Source organism: Patiria miniata, unplaced genomic scaffold, assembly GCF_015706575.1.
Source record: "Patiria miniata isolate m_02_andy unplaced genomic scaffold, ASM1570657v1 HiC_scaffold_24, whole genome shotgun sequence".
NCBI lineage: Eukaryota > Metazoa > Echinodermata > Asteroidea > Valvatida > Asterinidae > Patiria > Patiria miniata.
The window spans coordinates 1,679,883-1,705,951 of NW_024037063.1; the positions used below are offsets into that span (position 1 = coordinate 1,679,883).

The following is a 26,069-nucleotide window of genomic DNA, read 5'->3' on the forward strand; positions in this document are numbered from 1 at the left end:
TTCATCATTTACAAATGTTTGTAAAAATGAATGTGTCTTTACAAAAAAAATTTAAAAAGGTAAATTTCTAGGAATGAAAGGGGTGGAAAAAGCAGATCAGAAGAACTTTTTTGGTCTGTAAGTTCTTGAAAATCTATTCCTTTATTAGTCATTTGTATACCTTTTTGTTCTTCCTCCCCACAAAAACAAAAGGCAACTAAAAAAAAAAGTGTGCACAATACTTGTAGATCTCAACCTGACTTGAACCACTGATGACATTTTATAAACCGAGTTTAAAAAAGTGCAAAGACTGTGGGTGTATAGATGTTGCCACCCTGACCCGCTTTGGGTACTACATCATCAGTCAAAACAATCATGCTGAAAACTTCCAAAGCGTTCCACGCATAGCTCTTGATCAAACCAATTTAGCAATGTCGACAGATGGACAAAGCCATAGGGATATTAGGTCAAGTACATGTAAGGTACCCTGCCCAAGGACAACAACCCACACAACCACACATCGAACAGCTTGAAAATAACCCTGTCCCCGACCAGAAAAAAAACCCTCAAAGTCAACGGAAGTGCCATTTATTCCCTGTAACTCAAATTTGTACTAGTTAACGTAATAAGTATACTGCAATCAATCTGAGTATAGATTCACATCTGCACTTTTTACCTGATTAAATGATTTTCACAGTGAAGCACTGCACTTCTTTTACGAACAGGGCAAGTTCAACAAAGTACTTTCCACCACTGATTAGAAAAACAGAGAGAACCATACTGTACTCCACACTGTACAAAGTAAGTGCCTGTAAGCAACAATTTCTAGAATTTAGTCCAACAGGTGCTGAGTACTCAATGAATTCCCCGAAGGAGGCAGATTTTGTGACATTTTCCCCAAAGTTTATGCAGCAAACTTTTGTTCATAATTTTTGTTGAAGCACATGTATTGGTACATGTACATGTACATGTACAAATACATGTACAAGTGGTTTCTATGTCAGAAATGTCATCATCTTAATTTATTTGTATACAAGTACAATGTAGCTTGTGACTTGCCTTACATGGAGGACTAGAATCAAATATTCTGCCTTCAGGACTAACACGGCTGCTAAAAGGAGTGGAGGACTTGTGATTCACTGATCATGTAGTTGCGAGGACTTGTGATGTGTCTGCTACAACATTTCACTTCGACACTTGTGGACTGAGGTACATGCACTGTAACTGTACTCTTGGTGTGTCCATAGAAGCCTAGCCTGTGATAACCCTTCAAATGTGCGCAGTGAGGTATCACTATCAGTGACCGAATCTGACCGATCCGATCTGATCTGATATTTTGTCACACCCTGAACATACTCAATGCCAGTCAAACACGGGTATCGATGATCAACTCGGCTGAACAAAAAGTGCAAGTTTTCCGCATAATTGCCATCACGTGAATTATCAAAGTATCGACGCTGCTGCATGATCAGCGAATGAAAGTGAAAGAAAAACACTCTGCTGTGCCAACTGTCAAGTAGAGTAGACTTTTAACCGAATGTGTTTAGATTTGTTTAAGGGACAGCTCAAAAACACAATCTCAAAAGAAGCCATTTCCCGTTAGTTAGCTAAACAATGGACTGGTTAGTGATTTTCCAGATGTGGTGACACGTAAACTGAATTCAACATGCATCTAACATTATACACGAACATGAACACAAACATTTCAAGTTATACAAGTCAAGTCGGTAACATTTTAAAAGAAAGAAAGATTTCTTCTTTTTTCCCCAAATTTGTCTATAAATGACATAGGCCTACCGATACATGTTATCTGTCAATATTTCAATATAATTACATCTACAGACATGTATGCCATAAAATGAACAAAATTTCATAAAGTGTTTCAGTAAATGAATTAAGAAGTAGCCACATCATGACCAATGAGTGGAAAACTGACTGAAAACAGGAACGTAATTTATAGATTTTGATAAAAAAAATTCTATATCAAGCTTAAATGCTAAGTTGATCTATCCAGAACAGAAACCACACATCCTTGGACTTAGCTGCCCTTCCTTCCTAGCGACACTGTCCAGTACCTCACAAGGACAGTGCGATGACAGTGAACTGACAATGACCTTAGTGACAAATACATCACCAGTGACAAAAACCAAGGATTCTTGGGTTCAAGAGCTGTCAACAACATTTGGTCAAGTTCTGGGTTAGGGTGAACAAATTTGACACTATATGATAATGATGGGCAAGTTTAGCCTTAAAGGGAATATACAACATTTGCAAACATCGAAAAATAAAACTACCAAGTTTTTACGAAATACTTTACTAGGATGTTGGTAAATGACAGTCTCAAGCATACTGTAAAATTATGGCACCTGGTGTGAAGTCATTTTTCAAGAAAATGGTATTTTTGTATACATTTCCAACAGTGGTCGGCCGACCACCGTTGGAAAAACCTAACTATTTTTCAACTACTGCTCCAACTTAACACTTTTTTCAGTCCAAATTTTGTTTGCTATTGGTTACATGTTCATGAACGGGTGCAGGCCAGCTAGACTGGTTCCCTTACCTTACAATTTTCCGGCATCTATAAATTGATCTATTTTATCTTTAGTGGAGTCAAGGAACCAGACTACTTGAACATTTTTGTTTTTCTTGGTTTTCCAGCATTTTGGAACACAAAACTTCAAAAATGTCAGTGTAACAATATTTGATCTATATATACTAACCCCTCAAATAGTTCATTTCTGAAAAATACATCAAAAACCAATGATGTACATTCCCTTTAAACTTTAAAGGTAATGTTGTAAATTTGCTTCAGCTGTAATTGTCAGAAGTGGATGGACTTGGGGGGTTAGTATTTTATAGCAAATTTATATTGTAACAGTTTTTATTTCGTGTTTCTAGATGCTGGAGAAACAAAAACCAAGAAAAAAACCCTGCAGTTCTTGTAGTCTGGTTCCCTGACCTAGGCCTACTTCAGATGAAACGGAGCAATATATAGACGTCAAAGATAGTCAGGTCAGGGAACCAGACTAGCTGGCTTGCACCCAGTTCTAGGATGTGTTACCGATTGCAAACAAAATGTGGAATAACTAAATTTGGTAAAATTGGGGGCAGTATTTGAAAACGTCAGGGTTTTTTCCAACGCTTGTCAGCCGACCATCTTTGGAAATTGATACAAAAATTCCACGTTTCTTGAAAATGACAGCACACCAGGTACCATGATTTCACAGGATGCTAGAGACTATTTCATAACAAAGGTAGTTTTGTTTTTTCGACATTGGCAAATGTTGTACAATGTACGTATACATGTATGAATAGTACCGGTACATGTACCTTTAAAAATTAATGGCCTACTCTCTAATTTCCAAAGAGCAAAACTAGGGACCAGACCTTTTAGGCCATGTTCGAAACGAGCTTCCAGATCCCTCAAATGACAGTCCATTTTCAATGGATGCAGACCTAGATCTAGCTCTAGACAGCTGATTCGCATGCAGCTCAGAGTGAAAATCAATGCAATTCCAGATTGAAATACTCTGACAAAAAGAACCAATCCAATGAAAGTTGGTGTAAAAACTCGATCTATTCGATTGAATGAATTTCACTGTAAAAAGTCTGGTCGTTAGTTTCAGTCGGTGGGAATGAACTTTCACTCAAATAGAGTATATTTTCACTCTTTGAAAACTAGAGAGAATGTTGCTCATGAGTGCATGGAAACAAACCTATATGTAGATCTGAAACTAAAAGATAATATCCAGCCGGGAAACTTGTTTTTACTTCCCCTGTTTGATATTTGTTTTTGGCCATTGGCTTCTTGGATTCAGTAGATGGCTTTGTACTGGTAAGTTCTATAAATTTGGGTCCACATTTTTCCTGTCCCTGTTGCATCTACATTTTGTATGAGTTTATAATTCTGATGTACTCCTGAGTGCAGCCAACCTCCAAGAGGGATTATGAATAACAAACTACAATGTACATGTACCGACCCAACAAACAAAACATCATTTGAAGTCATTCAAAGGTAACAGACTTTACTTTACTTTTAGTTCTTACTTACTTTCAGTTCTTTTAAGCACAATTATGTTTTGCAGGACTGTTATGTATGTATTAATTAGGGAAAGAGATCTCGTAGAAGCCTTAGCTTTTGCCTGGTATAGATTCACCATCTTTTGTGCATGTAAATGTCCTTTTAATATGACATTTCAAGTGTTGTTTTCACTGTAATGCAGAGAAAAACAAACAAACAAACAAACAGAACAATATACATACATGTAAGTTTCAATTTTTGCCTACCTTGGATAAATCGATGAGTAATCTCAGTACTGTAATTACTCGTACACAGCGGAAATTCCCAGTCAAAAACTCGTCAGAACTTTCGAGACAAGGTTGAGTATATCTATCTGCCGTTAATCCTGAAAAAACAACAACAATAAAAATACATCTGTAATCACAAATTAGTCAACATATCCACAATAACTTTTTTTAATGATCTCTAAGAAAATAACTCTCGGTGAAAGAAGTCAATGCACACGAAGACAACATAATAATGAAAGGATTGAGTCATTTAAGAGAGTTATTGCGGCGTGTTTGGCCGAGCACATCCCTTGAAAACAAATCCTTGAAGTACAGTACAATGTCCATGTCCAGTTATGCGGCCTTCCTCTGTTGATTATTCAATTCACGTCAAGGCTTACCGGAAGGGGAAGAAGTCGGCCATCTTGTCTTCTATGCAGGAGAATTTTTCTAACCAACAGCCCACAACAATTAAAAAATTTGTTTTGACATGCCTGAAGACATCCGTTCACAAGGCCAGACTCCTCATTACATGTACATGATATTTTTATTACGTGTATCTTCATTTCAGACTGGAGGCACATCTGTAAAGTTAACGGCTTTTAAGTACAAGAAGAGGATGTACGGTATAGTCAGCAAGCAACCGGGAAGTCACAAAAAAGCTTTAAAAAAAAAATCTTTCCAAGACTTTGTACCGTGTTTTTCTATTTTCAATGGCACACATGGAAGTACAAAAAGAGGAAATCAGCTGATCCGAGGAAAAGTTGCATGCCTGTATAGTCATTGTTGTGTTTGGTTTGATTTTTTTGTTTGTTTAAATTGTTTGTTTTTTAAGTGAAAATCCACAGGCTTGTGGCCACCTGATGATGTAGCAGCTGAAACAAGAAAAAGAAATGTCCGCAACTTTAGGGTAAAAATTCCTTTTTTACCCTTTCAAAAATCTAGAAAAAAAATAGCCAAACAACATTTTCGAGTCGAAAATACCGGTACAGCGATTGATAAAAACCGTAGGTGTACAGGCCCTGTAGTAAAAAAAAAAAAAACAAGAAAAAGCCTAACTTGCATACGTGTACATGTACTTATCGTAGTCACTATATATAGGAAACAATAATTTTCTCTCAAAATGATTCAATTTTAATTTAAAAAAACTTTTTTAAATACAGAGTTGTTTTGAGAGTTCACATAAATTTACATTCATCCAGCTATTAAGTGTGTTGTTAAATACATTGTACAAGTCACATCCCAGGCCCACCTACAGTGGTTACACCTCTATGTTCCGACACCCCTATGTTCCGACTGCACATATTCCTATTCCTATTCCTAACCCTAACCCTAACCCTAACCGGGAGTAACACAATCTAGGTTGTCGGAACATAGGGGTGTCGGAACATAGAGCAGTCACCCCTACAGTACTTACATGTACATGTATGCATGTACACAATTTATCAGTTTCCATCATGACAGAATAGATGTATCTACAACAGTGTTTGACCTCTTCTGTCCTCCTCTGATATTCCTTCCGGACCAAAGTTTCCTCTCGTTCTAACCTGAGCAACCTTGGCTCCTCACACCGACTTTATATTGACCGTCGCTCTAACTACACGTAGGAAGACCAATCTCCTGTTATGCAGGACATCCAGCTCCAACAACATTTTCCAAAGGAAACGTGTAGTTGGTGTTAATTGTCATTTATGGGGGGATTTTTGTGAAAAACACAAAAGGATGTGGGTTTTCTTGGGACTAATATTCGAACTATTAAATTAAACAATAATGACGCACAAATGTATGACTCAAACACGTACATTTGACACATACGTACAAGTACGTGCATGGACGTGCGTGTCGTTTTATTTAAAATGCAAAGTGTGACATTTTTCCCGTCCCTGTTGTGGTAAACCTCAAAACTTTGTCATTTGCCATTCAAGTGTCATTAAAAATGACTTCAAATTATTCTTTATTAGATGAGTACATTTCCGTTGTTTGCTTCATATTTTCAGAATTATAAAATAATGAATATCCACCATTACAAAATCATAGATGTCAGATGTGACAGAGACAGGGGAAAACAGTGGACCCAAATTCATAGAATGACAAACGTACAAGTTTGTGTACAGTGACTGTTATGGACGTTAGCGGAAGATTGTAATTTTACAAAAGCATGTCTGAAGTCGAAGCAAAGCAAACGTCAGTAGATTAAATTTGGTAGATTGAAAGATATAAGGCCACAAAAAAAATATAATTCTGCTTCCGGTTTCCCTACCTACCCTATTCTGACAGCCCCTATATGTACCTAATTTTTTTATGGGAAAAGTGAGAAAAAAACACCCAAAACCACCAATTACTGCCTTTTACCCTCGCCTACACGCAGACGCCTCCATATGATTGTACACAAAAAAGTGCCAGAAAAAATTAAAACTCCCTACCTACCTACCCTATTTTCGAAAGCCATGTATTTGGAAGCAGAAGTGTTTTTTTTTTGGCCTAAGGTGTGCAACAAACATTATATGGTGACAAGATGTATGCAATTTCCCATTTTTCATTTCAAAGGTTCGTAGTCACTCTGACACTATTATTCAATTTCAATCATGTCTACTGCAATGTGGTGAACATTCAGGTGACACTGTTAACAGCCATGGTCGTTCAAGCTTCATCATAAATCACATGAAACTGAAACATTCTCAGACAGAGAATGTGTACGATTTACTGCACATGATACAGTAAAACAGGCTACTGCAAAAAGTCAGTTGTTTGCTTCAGTGACAAGCGTACCGGTACGTATATAATACCGCTGGGCGAGTAACTCAATTACTCGAGTACACGCGACGAGTAGTTTATGCTACTCATTGTTCTTCTACTCATGGTTTTGCATCTACTCGAGTACTCGTCCTGGCGCGAGTAGCAAGTTCCAGTTGAGGGTTCACGGCTTAATTATTATGTCCCTACAAACAGGGAAATCACTCCCTCCACCTCTCTCTCCCTAGGATTCCATTTGTCAATACAAAAATTTCAAGTAAATGACAAAGCATTGCACAGTAAGGATATCTTAAGTGCTGACGAATGTGGCGTGACTTGCACACTATTTGCTGGTAGTTACTTCCCGTCATACTAACGTTTATGTCATTTTTCTGCTTTTCGGTTAACTACTCGCGAGTACTCGACTACTCACGAGAAATTTCTTTGTGAGTACTTGAGTAGAAAAATCCACTCCTCGCCCAGGTCTAGTATCTAACTCTAAGGGACTGATACTACAAATACATCAAGAAAGACATCCATAAAAACTAGGGCAATGTTTTTTATGGGTATTTTGGGTGGAAATCTCCAAAGGTTCATAAAATTCTTGAAGGTTAGGTAAACAAACTGTAGATGTTGCTGTAGGAAACTTAAATTAGGCTTAAAACAAATGTGACCTACACATCATAAATGTCAATCTGTTTATAGTAAACAGAAAACAGAACAAGAAAACTGTTTGTGTATGCCTCTAGTTAACCTGTTTTTTTTATCAAACGATCAAGTCACCTGAAGTTCAAATTGGCCAATATGTCTACGGAACAAATTTTGTCGCAGTATAATACTTAGTGGCACTATAGTGTGCACATGGACAAAGCCCTAGGGAAATTCTATTCCCGTTGCTAATTCCAAGGAAACAAAAACCAGTTCCTAGTTGAAACTGCAAAAGAATGGCGACACAAATTCCAGCATAACATGTACAGGTATTAACTGTTCAAAACAAAAATAATCAATGGTAAAAAGTTCAGTTTCGGAAAGTTAAAACTGGCTCCATTTGTTTTCAGTGCACGTTGTGCACTGGAAAGAGCTATAGAGAAGAAAGGTGAACACACACTGGCACAGGAACGCAGTAGGAATGCCGAGCATTTGCTCGGGGTTTCATATTTCAGGCTCTACCTGGGGCGAGAGGCCTGACTCCTGGGTTTAGAGAGGTTGAAGATCAGAGGGGAGGGCAGACAAGTTGGGTCGGCAACCTGCTGGGGTATGACGAAGACTGGTCGGGGCCTACGTGGGTAAAAGCAGGGGTGGCTGGCGGCGCGAGCTGCTTCGGTTTGAAACAAGAAATCCTCCTCAAATCATAAACAAACAAGAGGTTGCCATTGTACTTTGGATGGAATGTTTTGCATTGGCGAGATCGTAAATTTGTTTAAGTAGTTTTTTTTTTAAATAGAGATGGAACTTGATGAGCACTGTACACTCAGTCCGAGCTTAGCTCAAAATGGGATTGGGAGAAAGGATAAAAATGACAAGCAAAACCTGACCCAAGGGCAAGATGACCAGACTCCGCACTAAAGACAAACAACCAAGTGAACACACAGACGAACAAATGAATGAATGAACCAACGAACAAACCAGTGAACACAGATTTGTCCTTTGAAAAATTATAGGGTAAAATAACAAGTAACGGCAGCCTTTTTGACACTTTTAAAAAATTGGTTGTTATTCTACCTAGATTTTTTCAAAGGAGAAATCTGTGCTGGCCCTTATCTTTCTTAAGAAACACTATGACTGTGTGCCGAATGCCATGCTTGTATCATCGAAGGCACAATTCCTCCAAATGTCTCCCCTATCTACCCCACTACACATAATGTAGGAAAATACCACATCCAAAACTATAAAACAATGAAGATAATCATAATTTACAGAAACACAAATACCTTGGGTATTCAATGTCTGAGAAATTTCAAAGAATGATGGAAGTTTTTTCATCTCAATGATACAGATGATATCAAAAGCATATCGCTATATCATAATAAAACCACATTCCTCGGATGTTTTACTCTTTCAAAGAAACACGGCAAAATTAAGACTGTACTTTTATGATCATACCCATTGTGTTTTAGTTTTGTTTCCTTGGAATTTGAGATACCACAAAGTATGAACGGGTATTTTTTGGGGGTATCTGGTGACATTTCTGCATCTCATTTCCTTTCCAGCTTTCCCAGAAAACAAAATGTACGAAACAGTGATTTACGTTTAAGCATACAATTCATGAATGCATGATATATTTTCTAAGCATGCTTAGTTTAATGTAACTCTAGCAAAACCTCCATGTTCAGTTGTTGAAAAAAAAATTAACAGACACTTTTCAACGCCAAAGAAACGGAACAAAAACCAAAGACAATGAAAGTCACAGGCTTGCTTGAAAGGGACTTGGACACATACCTACTGCTAATGCTAGGTTCACACATCCCCAAATTAGTTCTGAATACAAAAAGACTAAACCAAGAATTGAAATTGGTTCCTGAATTGCCCCAACAATTTTGAACATGTTCAAATTTGTCGGGGTGCTTCCTGATCTTTCACCAAAGAAACAGAATCATCCCGAGGCAGCCAAGAACCATCCCCGATTTACTTAAGAATTGCTATTCCTGGTGATTTGGCTTAAAAATCGGGAATGTGTGAACCTAGCATTACAAGTACAGAGCCGTTGACCACCAAACTCAAAATAGTCACTAAGCTTATAAAAAAAATAAAAACAGAGCTTCTTATTCCAGAAAACTGAAATACAGGATAATTGTTCTTTTTACTTTTTGTTTTCCAGCTTAACACACACAAAAAATCAGTTTTAATAGCAATTCAGGTCTTTCGCCGTTCACTGTGTAATGGTTGTGTTGATTGTATTTCTTGTTCCTCTATAATGACCCCTTTCTCTGATTGTTTATTCACTACAAACCTTGCATTTACTTTGTTATTTATTCATGTGACTTGAGGGAAGTCTACTCAGTGTGACTCGAGACAAGGCTATACAAAGTATTGATTTTTCTAGTGGAGCCAAAAATGGTATTGATTTATGGAGCTGTGATTTTGAACTTGTATTTTGTGAATATTTCTTAGTCAAGGAAAATGAACATTATGTTTAGATTTTAAAGAAGAATTATGCTTATCTTGATTAGAAATGTGTATTATCAAATTATTTGTCATCATAGGTTTGGCTTTAGATCACTTTTGTGGATTGTTCACTTGACGTGAACTGCACGTTGTTAATTCACAGCTCCCAAACCATGCGGTCGCGGCAAGGCCTAGGCTAGGCAGTGCCTGCCCGATCTTTACAGGTAAATGTATTGTACTTTTTTAGGTCATTTTTGAATGCAATTATTTCACCAAAAATCCAGATGATTATTACTTATGTGCCCTTTATTGTATCAGCAAATTATTATAGATTAATATGGTGGTAGTTTTGGAGAATGTAATGAAGTTTTTGGAGAGATTTTTGCTGTAAGATTTAGGGAGCACTGTGACCAAATGCACGAGGGTTAGCAACCCATGTTTGCACTGATGGCACACACAGTGTGACCATGTGCAGTGCGCGTGCGTGAGCAGTACATGTATTGTGATATGTAACTTACAGTAGTTTGTGGTTTAAGAGTGATTTTATTTGGACGTAGGCCTATATTGCATTATTGGGCACTTAATTGTCTGGAGACCAGTTTATAGAAATGCTTACAACTGTCACTGTCATATAGTTTTGGAAAGTTCATGTAAGTTGGTGATCATATTGTGCATTTTAGGGACGGATGTGGGTGCTTGCGGTGTGTGATAGTGTGTGCGAGTGTTGGTCAGTCAGTGCGCAGGGCCGGCCTGTCTGTTTGTGATTCCATCCTTGGGTGCTCGATGCGGTCACCATACTTGCATATAGGCTTTTCACTCTTGGTAATTAACTGGGTAATGTGTGTACATCTTTTTAATACATGTACGCTTATTATTTCATGAGTTACACATGTACATTGTTTGTATTTTGAAATGAAACTTATGAGTGCCTGCCCGATCTTTACAGGTGGCCCCACCTGGGCCGATTCAGTTTGAATAAACAATCAGAGCAAGGGAGATCCAGTTTCGGTGTGAGCACTCACTCCAACAAAGAACCTGCGTGCCCCCCTCTTCCCTTACTCCAGAACCAGACCAGAGCCCCCCTTCCCTGAAGTCCCCGCAAGAGAACTGCCCCTCACAAGCGTAGTCGGCAGGATGGGATGGAGTTGAGCCCATGCTGAGCACCTGATAAGACTGAGGAGAGCTGCTGGATCCCCGGTCTACGTGTCATCGCGACTCAAGTATTAGTATTTTTGTTGTAATAGTTATATTCACTGATCTGAGTGAGTTATTGTTTTCTGTATGGAGTAACAATCAAACAGCTTAACGAATCGTTAATTGATCATACATAAGGTGACTGTGTAATTCAAGTGTTAATAATTTTGTGTAAGTAACTGCCAAATTACACAGGCCTACAATTGCTGTGTAATCCCAAGTGTTCTTTATCACTGAGTGTTAAGTTTGCTGGTTTAGTTTTGAATTAAGGTGCACAGTGCACATCCAGTGTGATTCAAGTATTAATAATTTTGTGTATTAACTGCCAAAATACACAGACCTACAGGTGTTGTGTACGCCCAAGTTTTCTATATTGGCTGACTGCTAAAATTGTTTGTTATTGTGTTTACCTAACTTTAGAGTTGCACATCATATTTACGAGAGAAAAGTTAGCTAAGTGTGTTAGCTTGGTTTTGTGTCGATTGCTTGTGTACTGCCCATTTTGCATCTCATAAGGGTGTTCAGTCTGCTTATTGGGATTGAAAGATAAGGAAAGTTTATTTGAATTTTGCAAATTGTAAGACACAGACACAACATTTTTCGGTGTTTATTGCAGTATAAAAAAAAAAAGGTGTTTATTGAAGTTGGATATCAATTATTTCAAGTGTTACCCGTATTGCTGTAAAAGTTGCCCTGTCTGTTAAGATTGACAAGGAGAAACAAAACTTTACTTGCATTTTGCAAATTTTAAGATCTTGCAAATTTTAAGACATTGATACAACTTGTTCTGCAGGTTATTTTAAAGGTGTTGACATAGTTTTCCACATTTGTGTGTGTATACCATTGTTGTGGAAATTGACACAGACTTTTGCACTAATTGTGATTTGTATTTTTCTGCAAACTACCATTCAGTCAATCGTTCTACATTTTTCATTGTAGAGAATTGCATATTTTGCAGTATTTTTCCCCTTCCCAACTATTATGGCCTCCTACGTCAAGGTGCAAGGGACTGGGCATGTAAATCGGTTCCCTTTGGATGATGCTGGCTCCCTCAACCTGGCAGTCCTACAAGCCCAGTATCCTACTGCTAGAGGACTTCTTTACTCCGAAGACGACTGCAAAGTGGTGGTGCCGGCTCAACAGGGTATTATCAAACCACCGGCTGATGGGTGGAGTGAGCGCCTCTATTCGGTTCTCCTTCCGGAGCCAACTACCCCTCCTACAAATGAAAAGGCGATCCTCGACATCCAGTCTCAGCTTATGAAGCTGCTTCTTAAACCCCAGACCCAGTTGGTGATGGCGCCTGAAAGGAAGATGTCAACATTCGAAGGCAAAGTAGGCGAGGTGAGGGAATTCATCACGAACATGGAGAATGCTTTCAAGCGGTATTCAGTTCCAGAGGATCAGCAAGGAGCATTTCTTCTGGATTACCTCCGAGGTGGCCCGAAAGCAGAGGTGAAGGCTCTCCTAGCTGAACGAAAGACGATTGGGGAGATCATGACGTTTCTGCGAGAATCTTACCGTGATAAGCTACCCGTGGGTGAATTGCAACGGCTGTTCCTTGAAAGAAGACAGAATCCAGGGGAGCCTATCCGAGACTACGCGGTTGATCTTGAGAAGCGCTTCTTGCGTCTCACCCGAATGGATGCTAAGCTGTACTCTAAGCCCGACTCAACTCTTGCTGAACAATTCATCGAGGGAATTGATGACTTGTACCTTCGCAATTCCTGTCGGGATCTGTACGAACGGGGTACCATCGAGACGTTCCGTGAGCTGAGGGAGTACGCCATCAAGCGGCAAGGGCGAGAGGAATCCCGAAGCAAACCCAGCGACGTGTACAGTGCGGCTATCCAAACGTCAGCACTTCGAGCGGTTGCCAACGAAGTTGTTGATGCAGTTCGTCAATTGACGCAACCATCCTCTGGCCAAGCCCCGATGACATCCGCAAATCCGCCAACCTACCCCCGTGGGCGAGGATGTTTTAACTGTGGCAGGCACGGCCACATAGCTCGCTTTTGTAGAAGTGATCGAAGATCGGCCTACCAGTGGAGGAGCGATAACACTTACTCCCGCCAGCCAATGCCAAACTACGTGGAGTCGCCTGCCCAGAATCAGATGCCAACCCACCACACGCAGCAGTACATGATGCCACCATATCCCCAGAGCTTTGGTCCTAATCCTCACCCATTTATGCCCAAGGAAGAACAGCAGATGGCAGCACCATCCCACACAGAGGCGTTAAACCGCAATCCTCCGCTGTAGGGAGCCGTACCGTGGAGATTAATGTAGGCTCAACTGGAGAGACTACTCCAGAATTTATGCAGAAGGCTGTTGGAGAATGTTTTGCTGTTGATGTTTTATTTTCGAAAGTTAAAGTGACTTGTCTGTTGGATCCAGGATCCCAAGTCACCACTGTGGGGGAACGATTCTTCCGTCAGTGTCTCGAACCTGTGGGCTTCAAACTTCAAGCCATACCGGAACCGTTCACACTTGTGTCTGCTAATGGTTCTTCTATCCCCTACATTGGGTGTTTTGAAACAGATGTTGAAGCCGTCGGACTGGTCATCCCATCTCGGGTGGTGCTTGTAATCTGTGAGAGGTACTCTTCACTAAATGCTTGGAAAAGCGGGAGTGTGTATGGTATTCTAGGTATGAATGTTCTCCAGGGTTGCTGGGAGGGGCTCATGTCTACCCAACAACATTCCCGACTGAAAAGGATTCCATGGCCAACTCCAGATCCAGTTTGGCAGAAGGCAATGCAGACGGTTAATCGGCGGTTGACATTTGGTGCAGAGGATGGACAAGTGGGACAGGCACGGTTATGTGGACAGCCCTTGGTGCTTTCTGCCCGCCAGGGAGTGGTGGTTGAAGCCAGAAGTCGGACAGGCCCAGCTGACGAGGCATATGAGGCCGTTCTGGAGCCAACCAGTGATGGAGGTCTACCATCGGGTGTCATTACCCCACCATGCCTGGTGAAAGTAGACAGTGGGAGGTTTCCTGTTGTCTTGTACAACGAAACAGACGCTGAGGTCGTAATACCATCGTCAACCTCACTGGGAAAGCTCTACCTGGGGTATTCTGTGTCGTGTAAGGATGGCCACAAAGAAAAGGAAAACTCAAAAGTGGAGATCAAACAGGAGACGGTAGCTGTCGAAGTGCAGCCAAGCTCAATGCCTTTAGCAGTAGATGTCGATGTGGCGGTCCTGGAAGATGAACAGAAAGCAAAGGTGGCATCTCTCCTGAGAAAGCATGAGAACGCTTTTTCGTGTAATGACCAAGACTTCGGTTTTGCGGATAAAATTACGCATCGCATTAGCACCGGGTCTGCACATCCCATTCGACAACGGCACCGACCTCTACCACCCTCACAATACAGAGCAGTACGTGAACACATTCAGGACCTACTCAAGAAGCAGGTTATCCGGGAGAGCTCAAGCCCATGGGCATCTCCTGTGGTTATTGTTCAAAAGAAGGATGCCAGTATCCGGCTATGCGTTGACTATCGGCAACTTAATCGACTCACTCATCGGGACTCATTCCCGCTCCCTAGGATCGAGGAGTCCCTACAGGCCCTAGGTGGGGCCAAGTTTTTCACTGTTCTGGACCTCACCAGTGGTTACTACCAAGTCGCCATGCATCCAGATGACATCGAGAAAACTGCCTTCACTGTTCCTTTCGGCCTATTTGAGTATACGAGGATGCCCTTTGGCTTATCAAATGCTCCGGCTACATTCCAACGTCTCATGCAGAGGTGCCTTGGGGACCAGTGCTTTGACAATGTCCTAATCTATCTTGACGACATCATTGTTTACTCCTCCGATTTTGACTCGCATTTGGCGCACCTTGACAGGGTTTTCACCAGGCTTCGGGAACAGGGGCTTAAACTCAAGCCGGCAAAGTGCCACCTTCTTCAGCAAGAGGTGCGCTACTTGGGACATCTGGTCTCGAGCAAGGGAGTAGCAGTGGACCCGGAGAAGATAGAAGTTGTTGTTGATTGGCCGGAGCCTAAGACTGTGAGGGATGTACGGGCGTTTCTTGGTTTCACTGGATTTTTCCGGCGTTTCATTGAGGGTTACGCCTCCATTGCAGAGCCACTTTTTCAGCACTTGAAGGGTGACCGAGCAACAAAGAAGAAGAAGAATAGGCCAACCAGAGATGAGATCGAACTAGGGTCTTCTGGCCAGGCTGCCTTCAGGTCGCTCATTGATCGGCTAACCAAAGCCCCGATTCTTTCATATGCCAACTTCTCTAGACCGTTTCGGGTTGAGACAGATGCCAGCGGCACCGGCTTGGGAGCCATTCTCTTCCAGGAGGATGATGATGCTCGACTTCATGTTGTGGCCTACGCTTCGCGCACACTGAAGGCAGCTGAACGAAGTGGTCGTTACAGCGCTTTCAAGTTGGAGTTGTTGGCCATTAAATGGGCGGTGACCGAGGTCTTCAAAGACTATCTCCTGGGTAACAAGTGTTGCATCGTGACCGACCATCACCCGTTGCTGTTTCTGGACAAGGCCAATTTGGGATGCACCGAAATGCGGTGGGTCCAGCAACTCAGCTCATTCGAGTATGAGCTTGTCTACCGACCAGGCAAATGCAACCAGGCACCTGATGCCCTCTCACGGCGATGTAATTCCCAAAATGAAGCTAACGTTGATCAGGAGAACCAGAACCTATGTGAGCCAGTCGAACCCATGGTGATGTTGTCAAGTTGCATTTCAGCTTGTCTCACAGGCTACACCTCTGGTGCATTTCTGCCACCGGCTTTGTGTCACCACATTGAAGCCTGTCGTATTGGCGGCATCAGCTGTTTACCAGGATACACTCTCATGCAACTACACAATTTACAACAAGAAGACCCTACCCTGGGGAAAGTCATGAAGTTTGTTGCAAGGGGACAGAAGCCAGACAGGCAGGAGCGAATGGGTTGTCCTCGTGATGTTCTCCAGCTGCTGAGAAATTGGGATCGGCTCTTTGTCCGAGACAGCTGTCTGTACCGAAAGGTGATATCTCCGTCCAATAAGCAACCTTGCTTTCAGCTGCTGCTTCCTACCAGTCTTCGTGATGAAGCCCTCCGCAGGTTCCACGATGAGTCTGGCCACTTTGGGTCAAAGCGCACATTTCACCTTCTCTGGACAAGATTCCATTGGCACAACATGTATAAGGCCGTGAAAGAATGGTGTTCCAAGTGTCGGCGTTGTGCTGTAAGCAAACCCCCTGTACGTCAGACAAGACCCCCATTCGCCACCCTATCTGCATCGGCCCCGATGGAGGTTGTTGCCATGGATTTTACAACCCTTGAGGCATTGGATGGTGGTTTCGAGAATGTACTTGTCGTGACTGATGTCCACACAAAGTATGTGTGGGCCATACCAACAAAGGACCAGCGGGCCCCCTCTGTTGCACGAGCTCTGGTACAACATGTATTTCTTCCTTTTGGCTGTCCCCTCCGCCTCCACTCAGACCAGGGCAGGAACTTTGAGTCCAACGTCGTCCGTGAGCTTTGTAATTTGTATGGTATTCAACGGAGTCACACTACCCCGTACCACCCTGCCGGAAATGGACAGTGTGAGAGGTTCAACAGAACCTTACACAACATGCTTGCTGCCCTGCCTGAGAAGAAGAAGAAAAAGTGGCCAGAGTATCTGCCTGCGCTCGTATATGCCTACAACAATTCTAAGAATTCCACTACAGGGGTGGAGCCATTTTTCTTGATGTTCGGTAGAAATGGCCGTTTTCCACATGGCTTGGTCTTAGGCGTGGAAGCCTCCCCCAAGAGTGGTAGAACCCTTGGATCTTATGTCTCAAGACACCAGAAGGTCCTAAAGGAAGCTCGGAGAATTGCAAGTCGCAACACTGAACTTGCAGCGGCAGCTCGACAGGCCCGACAAGCTCGCCACAGTTTTGAGAAACCACTCGAAGTGGGCCATTATGTTCTGGTGCGCCAACATGGACTCAGAGGCCGATCCAAGATTGCAGATCATTGGCTCGACGAACCACACCTGGTAATCAAACGGCCATTCCCAGATCGCCCAGTGTATGTGGTGCGGAGCCACCTTGGTCAAGAAAGAGTCGTACACAGAACAGCGCTCAAACACTGTCCTTGGCTCCCGGAAAACCGACCTGTTGAGTCGTCATCAGACAGAGCAAGTGATTCTGAGACCGACTCTTCGTCCTGCCCCAGGGCCTATATGCTCCGTCCCCGTGCTACTACCATCAAGCCAGGTCAGCTGCCAATCGGTGTGGAAAATGCTCCTTCCTCCGATGAGTCTGATCGACCCCAACCACAGGTCAAAGAGGAGGAAGAGGCGGTACCAGAGGAGAGTCCCGAACCTTCAGCAGTAGATACTGCCCAGAATGGGTCTACTTCTGCAGCTCTGCCCAGGCGGTATCCTGTTCGGAGCACACGAGGAGTGTTGCCAGATCGTTTTTAGTAATTTGTTGCTATGTTGGAAAGCGTTTTCGCATTTTCTCTTGTTCGATTATTGATGCTGTGCATCCCCAAGGAGAGCTTAGTGGTCCACTGTTTGATCCAGGTTCTCTGGCCTTTGGTTACTGACCCTTCTGTTCAGATCCCCATCATCGAGGACGATGATGACTAGGCGTGGAAGAGTTGTAATGGTTGTGTTGATTGTATTTCTTGTTCCTCTATAATGACCCCTTTCTCTGATTGTTTATTCACTACAAACCTTGCATTTACTTTGTTATTTATTCATGTGACTTGAGGGAAGTCTACTCAGTGTGACTCGAGACAAGGCTATACAAAGTATTGATTTTTCTAGTGGAGCCAAAAATGGTATTGATTTATGGAGCTGTGATTTTGAACTTGTATTTTGTGAATATTTCTTAGTCAAGGAAAATGAACATTATGTTTAGATTTTAAAGAAGAATTATGCTTATCTTGATTAGAAATGTGTATTATCAAATTATTTGTCATCATAGGTTTGGCTTTAGATCACTTTTGTGGATTGTTCACTTGACGTGAACTGCACGTTGTTAATTCACAGCTCCCAAACCATGCGGTCGCGGCAAGGCCTAGGCTAGGCAGTGCCTGCCCGATCTTTACAGGTAAATGTATTGTACTTTTTTAGGTCATTTTTGAATGCAATTATTTCACCAAAAATCCAGATGATTATTACTTATGTGCCCTTTATTGTATCAGCAAATTATTATAGATTAATATGGTGGTAGTTTTGGAGAATGTAATGAAGTTTTTGGAGAGATTTTTGCTGTAAGATTTAGGGAGCACTGTGACCAAATGCACGAGGGTTAGCAACCCATGTTTGCACTGATGGCACACACAGTGTGACCATGTGCAGTGCGCGTGCGTGAGCAGTACATGTATTGTGATATGTAACTTACAGTAGTTTGTGGTTTAAGAGTGATTTTATTTGGACGTAGGCCTATATTGCATTATTGGGCACTTAATTGTCTGGAGACCAGTTTATAGAAATGCTTACAACTGTCACTGTCATATAGTTTTGGAAAGTTCATGTAAGTTGGTGATCATATTGTGCATTTTAGGGACGGATGTGGGTGCTTGCGGTGTGTGATAGTGTGTGCGAGTGTTGGTCAGTCAGTGCGCAGGGCCGGCCTGTCTGTTTGTGATTCCATCCTTGGGTGCTCGATGCGGTCACCATACTTGCATATAGGCTTTTCACTCTTGGTAATTAACTGGGTAATGTGTGTACATCTTTTTAATACATGTACGCTTATTATTTCATGAGTTACACATGTACATTGTTTGTATTTTGAAATGAAACTTATGAGTGCCTGCCCGATCTTTACAGGTGGCCCCACCTGGGCCGATTCAGTTTGAATAAACAATCAGAGCAAGGGAGATCCAGTTTCGGTGTGAGCACTCACTCCAACAAAGAACCTGCGTGCCCCCCTCTTCCCTTACTCCAGAACCAGACCAGAGCCCCCCTTCCCTGAAGTCCCCGCAAGAGAACTGCCCCTCACAACTGTTTGAAAAAATTTAACCCCAAGCTTTTTGACTCCTTATTCAGGATCTTCTATAACACCCACTACTCACTAGTCAATGAATGTTAGTAATGAATGCTCCCTATAAATCTATCTGCCTCTCACTATATCACTTTTTATTCAAAAGTGACAAGTGCTGGTGATAATTTGTCTCCGCTAAGGTTACCCCTAACTATGGAGCCATTGCCTGAGGTGACACGTTCGGACACATAAAATCTTGCATTTCGAGGAATCGAAGCAATTACTGTCATTAAGCTGACGCCTTTTGGACTACTTTTAACAAGTTGGTTAGAGCTGCTTTTCATGTATTTAATGAAAACGAGTCCCATTCTCAAAGAAAAATCAAGATGGATTTCAAATCTTATGGTAAAGCCACACTTTGTATCTCTTTTTTCTTTACTTTTTCTGGCAGGTTTTCCGAAGGACAAGTTCCGAATTCTGGTTAAGAAATTGAATGCTGCGATGATGATCATGCCCCTTTAAAGCTGTTAGATCATCAGCCTATGGCGCAACTTCAGGCAATTATGGGTAGCAGTAAATACCACGCAGTCATAACACCTACTATAATGACCAGTGAGTGTTGAGGGTGGCAGGGATAATACGTCTTCAAAATCTTTTTTTCCCAGGTTTTTGAGGGAAAGTACAAACCTTCCCGAAGCAGAAGAAAATTGCCCAGGTAATTGGCCTACAACTGAATGGAGGAAGGGGGTGAATACTGGGCCTGATTGGTAGGGCTGGGGGACTGGGGAGCTACGTCTTGTTCATCCAGCCACAGCAGTAATTGCAGGGGTAATTTTCCCAAGAAAGGATTGCAGTTATTTACTCGTTACTCGGGTGCAAACTAAACACACTTTGAAGTTTTTTTAACAAATCATGGTGGGAAATTGTGAACTTTGTTGTGGCGCAGAAATGTTGTTACTTATAAAGGCTGGTCTTTCGAATCAATAAAGTCTTCTGTATTTTATTGGCTAAAATATGACGCTGGGATATCACCACATGGCGTGAAATTAAGTGTTACATATTTTAGGCAGAACAATTTCCTTTCTTCCAGGAACTGCTCTCGAGGGAAAAGGCACTGTAAAAAAAGAGGCATATGATCATTTGCGTTTCATGCATTTTGCTCATTTCAAATAATAGCACCACTCAAAATCCAACTAAGAAGAATGTCCAAAACCTATTACCTGTTGAAGTTTCAGCTCTGTTGATATTACAATTTTCGAGAAACCAGTGAATAAGCACCCACAACCTTTTGACCAAGAAACATGATTTCGTCTATAGCAACCTATATTTTCAAAAAAAATCTGTCAGTTTACTGATCGTTGGAAATCACCTACATTTCCTGATTTCTTCGAAATGATAGCAAACCAGTTGGAATAATTTCACAGGGCTTTTAGTACCAGTACATTCTTTAAATTCAGTAAGCTTTCTGATATGAATTTTATGGGTTACTCTGGGGATAAATGCAAATGATCCTATGCCTTTAACTTCAATGTAGTGAGATTAACAAAAATGGACGTTTCGCCACTTTTATTCATTTGAAAGAAATAGTTTTTGGTCTTTGAGTCCTATTTTGAAGTGGGTACCACAAAAGATTGTGTGCTCAGCAAGATTCAGTCTCAACGAGTCACGACCACTACCATCCAGCCCCCCCCCCCAAAAGATTTCCAAACTGAATCTGATTAATGAACTTTTGCCAGAAAGTTGTCTGGGTATCTTTTGAACACCCTGTCCACTATTTTGGAAACTCCATTTTGTACTGCCAATGTATAGATGCAAAACACTTTTAGCAACTTGTTCACCTTGTTCAGGGAGTGCGGCCTAGGGTTCGTGACTAGTGATCAGAGAGTCAGGGGCTCGAATCCAGCTGCTGGTCATATGTTGTGTCCTTGGGCGAGCCACATCACCCTCATTTGCCTCTCTCCACCCAGGAGTACAAATGGATACCTGCATTAGCTGGGGAGTAACCTGTGATGGACTGGCATCCCATCCAGGGGGATTATAAAATATTCTCAGTCGTTTCATGCCAAGGAAACCGGAGACAAACACCAGCCTGATCAGCCATATTTGCTCGTGACGGATTACTTTTTACTTCATCTCGGTTTGCTTCTTTTTTTTCTGGTTGAGGCAAATATCGCCAATTTTTTTTTAATGCTGACCAAAACCTGCATGATTCATCAGTCCACCACTGTGATGTTATGAAGGCAATAAACTTCAGGTCTTTTTTTATTACTTGGAAACTACTTAAAATTTTAATCGGATCGGATGCAACTGAGCATAACAAACTGCGGCTTTGTTATGATAATCTACTTTGGTTCAAGTTCACAAAGAAAAGTTCAATAGCCCGTGGCACTCAGATCAGACATGTACCTCTACACAATGCAGATATTTTGTTGTTCGTACTGAATGAAAAAAAAAGAGGGCAGTATAAAAATTTCCTCTCAAGATCTGTTTATTCGTCGGATACCATCAAGTTGACTTCAACAGGTGACAACAAAGGTAGGAATGCCAAATATGTCATATCTGTGGGGTTTTTTTTCTCCATATAATCGCATTTCCAGCACTAGGGTGTTGTAGGGGGAGAAACAAAAACTGAAAGAAAAACAACTAGCTGTGAAACAAAATAGGAAGAGGTCAAGCAAGGACACCGGGCAAACAAAAATTGCTGGTGGAAGCACGATTCATTGTGTGACCGTTACTGGGTTACCGGGGAAACTGCAAAGACAGAAAAAAGAGTGGAACGGTTTTTCGGCTGTGGCATGGAGTTTGTTGTCATCATCATTCGAGGGGAAGTGACGGACTGAAAAGAGTGTGGAATTTTGAGTTTTGCCCGCAGGAAAGGTTTTTTTTTTTAAAGGATGTACACTGAAAGGATTTGCTTTTTTTTGCGGATTACCGCCAGGACTTGTGAATGCTTTGTACGCAGCATGCCGTGAAGATTGCAAAACTTGTGCAATGTGCGGCACAAATGGGTCAAATTTTGGGTGCTTTGGAAAACATGTTTCCTGAACTCTGCGCGCCTGGGATCTTATTCTGGTAATCGGTTGTGAAGAAAATGACATTTAGGAAGGCATTCATACATACATGATGAAAATGGGCAGCCAAGCATTATGGTAACGTGCAAAGTTGTCAGAGACCATTTTAATGGTATTTTAACCGCATTTTTTTTAACAATTCATTTAGCAAGTGAAGGGAGATATGCACAAAGCCATACCACAAGGTATTTTATGCTATTTTTCGAAGTAAGCAACTTCAAAAAGGATTTTTGTAAAGCTTTCTGACTGGATTCCGATTTCCCGAAACTTTATTTTTATTTCTGAGAATGTTTGTTTAGATCTCAGTAAGGTGAATTTTTCTTGCTCAAAAAGCTTTAGAAATTTAAACAACGCACCACCCAAAAAAGCTTTGTTTTCCTTGCGAGTTTTAAAATTGGTTTTGAGCTGAGTTTTTGAAACTTGCAAAGACTTTTTGAGCTTGTAAAACTGAAAACTCAAACTATCACCTCAAAACTCAAACAGTCAACACGAAAACTTCATAACACAAATTCTCAAAACCTGACTACATGTATTCAACTCAAAGGGCAGTAACAATAATTCTCAAAAAAACAGCGACATTCCCGGAATACGAAAGCCAAAACTTTTGCAATTCAACCAAATCATGTACATATATATACGTAGCACATAAGTCAACCTAGTATTGCCCGAAACCACCCAACGTGGTTTTAGGAATTCTTCATGGAATTAACTTGCCAGTTTTTTAAGGTGTGCATGCTACAAATCTCGTACAGCATTCCATCATGTACATCATCGTTATAATAGCAAAAGTCAATATGAACAGACAAGCGCTGATAACATGTTTGAAAAACAAACACACGGGGCAATCTGGAGGATTTTTGTGTGAGCACAATGAGGCACTTGGCACTGTGCAAACATACCACTGGCGTGGAGGGCGGAGTAGAGGGTGACACAAGCCCAATACAATAAAAAGCGCTGTTTTAACGATGACAGAAACACGTGCATCTGACTCAGCGGGATTATAATGCGTGTCATAACCCATCCCCACCCCTGAAGAAGACTTGCCCGCTAATTCAAAGTAGCAGGGTTCTTGAAAAAAAATTTTCAGATGAAATTGTTGAAGATTTTTTTTCCAAGTCAAATTTCATGTCCATTTTACATTTTCACACGAACAATTATTTTTAAAAACTTTTCGCTGCATTGTGGAAACCTGCAAAACTTGTGTCATATGATACAATGTATACATTATAACATAGAGCACATGATAACTGACCAAATTGGAGAAAATGCAATATTTTGGGGCTATTTTTTCATAATATCAATGAATCAAATTTTACACGTTCAATTTTATTATTCACTATGCATTCGACTTGGCACAAATTTTAAATGTTCAATTTTATTATTCACTTTGCATTCGACTTGGCACAAAAACGTACTTGCCACATTCTGCACTTCAAATAATATGTTCTAGGTTTTGGCGAAAGAACATGCAAAAGCCACAGAGCAAGTAGATACATGTAGTACCGGTAGTGACAAGAAAATAATACACACAGTACACTGGTGAAAATTCTAAAGTTTCTGAAAATCTGATGCCACGGACAGAAAATGAAAATACACCAAAGAAAAACGCACGTACATACCTGTATATAAGACACTTAAATGGGCTGTCGTCCATTGCGTAAATGTCCATTCCACTCACTGTCTTACAAAGTACTACACACCATGCACACATACATTGTGTACACTGGATGTTCTCTAATACATGTAATTGTGCCAAACTCCAAATGTACATGTAAGGATGGGTCTACATAGGACTTGCACAGACAATTGTACTGTTATATGATACAGGAAGTGTGTGATATATGAAGAGACCAACAAAACCAATAAACGTTATCAATACCGACACGTTAAAAAATCACAGCTCATGTCACACAAAACCCCAATGTGTTCCCGGTACCTACCACCGCAAATCTTTACCTTCACAAAAACACACCGACCAGTGGGCATCACAAACTGTCCATTATCCTTCATATCATTGCAGAGTTATGTCAACTTTCTGGGAAAGCTCTTTGACGGTGAGTGGTGCGGAGAAAGCCTTGACCTTGCCGGTAATCTAATTTGTGGTTGTCAAATTCCCTGTTGATATATCACTATGATGGGTGCTTCAACATACCACCACGCATGTTGGTCAACCACAACAAAGAATTCACAATAGAACGTTTAAGAAATTTATAAAGTACGGAAACTATTAAAGCATGCTCGCATATCTGTATGGCATAAACGTGTAACCACACAACTTTTTTTTTTTGCATTTATAAAGTGTAACAAATTTATCAGACAATTTAAACTGTCTTTTTTAAAGATGATTATTAAATACTGAAATCTAGAATACTAAAATTTTGGGCTTGTTTTGTAAATTCTCAAAACAAAATTTTTTACGAACTTTCCTGTTCACTTTAAAAAAAAAAAAGTGTTACTCAAAACAATTTCAAACTCAAAACAATTTCAAACTCAAAACAATTTCAAAGAGTGTTTAATGAAAATAGTTTCTTTTGACTTTGTGCATGATGTTTTTGGTGAAAACATACTGTTTAATAGTTTGTTTGTTAAACTTTGTTTTAAAATTTCACATGGAATGAATTGTGGTTCCGTCAGTCTGTGTGATGCCAAAAATGTATTCCACTTCCCCAATTCCATGCCTTTTAGGCAGGTGGTTACACCTTTATGTTCCGACACCCCTATGTTCCGACTGCACATATTCCTATTCCTAACCCTAACCCTAACCGGGAGTAACACAATCTAGGTTGTCGGAACATAGGGGTGTCGGAACATAGAGCAGTCACCAGGCAGGCTAGTCACCAACTGTCAGATCATCTTTCTATCTAAGCACAACAGTTACTAGTCATACTCCATCAACAGACAAAAGCTGGTAACTGGTAGGCACAGCTGGCTTATCAATCTCCTACAGCCAAATCATAGCTGTAGGCCTATCAAGTTTCATGACAATCACAGCCAGTCAATCCTGCTTTATGTGAGAAGGGAGCACTCAATAAAAATTCGCTCTTTTCACACTTCCGCCATGGGCATGCAGAGCCTCGATCTGGCAAATTTACACAATAAATATAGCCGGTTCAGTGATTCCCGTGTCGGGGTTTAGATCACTGAACCGGCTATTTTTATTGTGTAAAGTTGCCAGATCGAGGCTCTGCATGCCCAATGGCGGAGTGTGAAAAAAGCGAATAGTCACTTGATTGATTTTGACTGCTGGGTTGGCCTTGTTGAATATGCCAGCCAAAGAGGGAAGGTTAATTATAGCACTATTATATGACCAAGTTCATATGTTTCCAATTAGCCAAAGTCCATTTGAAATGTCGTACTTGTTCTCATTTCCAATCTAGGCCCCACGGAAAGAACAGCACCCAAATATTTGTAATGTCCTTCAAAAGTCTAGTGGCATAAAAACATTTAAAGATAAACGATCATGCTAACCTGTTTTTATCTTGGCATTTTTAAACCTGAGTAACATAAAGAAAATCACACAGGTACTAAGTCTTATTTACAAATACATGTATGTACACATGTGTGTTTAAATTAAAATAGACTGTATTGTAAACGTACCCTACTTCTACCTCCGAAAGTCAACAAATACTGACATGGACCGGTATGTGCCAGATTTTTTGCTTTGACAAGCAGCGTGTGTATTTAGGTCAGAGCTAATATCAACTCAATTTCATTTCCATTGTGCCTCTCACGTTTTTACACCGTTATGGAACAACAACT

The 26,069-nt window shown here is 41.0% G+C and overlaps 2 protein-coding genes and 1 long non-coding RNA gene across 5 annotated transcripts in view; 2 read left to right on the forward strand and 1 right to left on the reverse strand.

The window, feature by feature from the left end:
• Nucleotides 1-26,069, reverse strand: part of LOC119732232 (microtubule-associated protein futsch-like) — a 79,516-nt gene that overhangs the window by 47,068 nt on the left and 6,379 nt on the right. For all 3 annotated transcript variants that reach the window (XM_038205673.1, XM_038205672.1, XM_038205671.1), the window contains exon 2: nt 4,267-4,385. The gene's annotated coding sequence lies outside the window, so the exon portion shown is untranslated. The remainder of the gene's footprint in view (nt 1-4,266; nt 4,386-26,069) is intronic.
• On the forward strand, nt 9,882-11,100 carry LOC119732233. Its single transcript, XR_005271527.1, has 2 exons — nt 9,882-10,328; nt 11,051-11,100. It is a non-coding gene; the product is annotated as an uncharacterized LOC119732233 (long non-coding RNA).
• On the forward strand, nt 12,280-19,135 carry LOC119731793. Its single transcript, XM_038205066.1, has 3 exons — nt 12,280-13,264; nt 13,498-18,363; nt 19,086-19,135. The coding sequence occupies exons 1-2, from the start codon at nt 12,280-12,282 to the stop codon at nt 17,727-17,729; spliced, it is 5,217 nt and encodes a 1,738-aa protein (XP_038060994.1). The 3' UTR covers nt 17,730-18,363; nt 19,086-19,135.

Excerpts from the sequence above, each read along its gene's own strand:
- LOC119731793 (XM_038205066.1), top strand. The coding sequence starts at position 12,280 with ATGGCCTCCTACGTCAAGGTGCAAGGGACTGGGCATGTAAATCGGTTC. Across the intron at positions 13,265-13,497 it reads AAATCCGCCAACCTACCCCC|GAAGAACAGCAGATGGCAGC; the intron begins GTGGGCGAGGAT and ends TTTATGCCCAAG.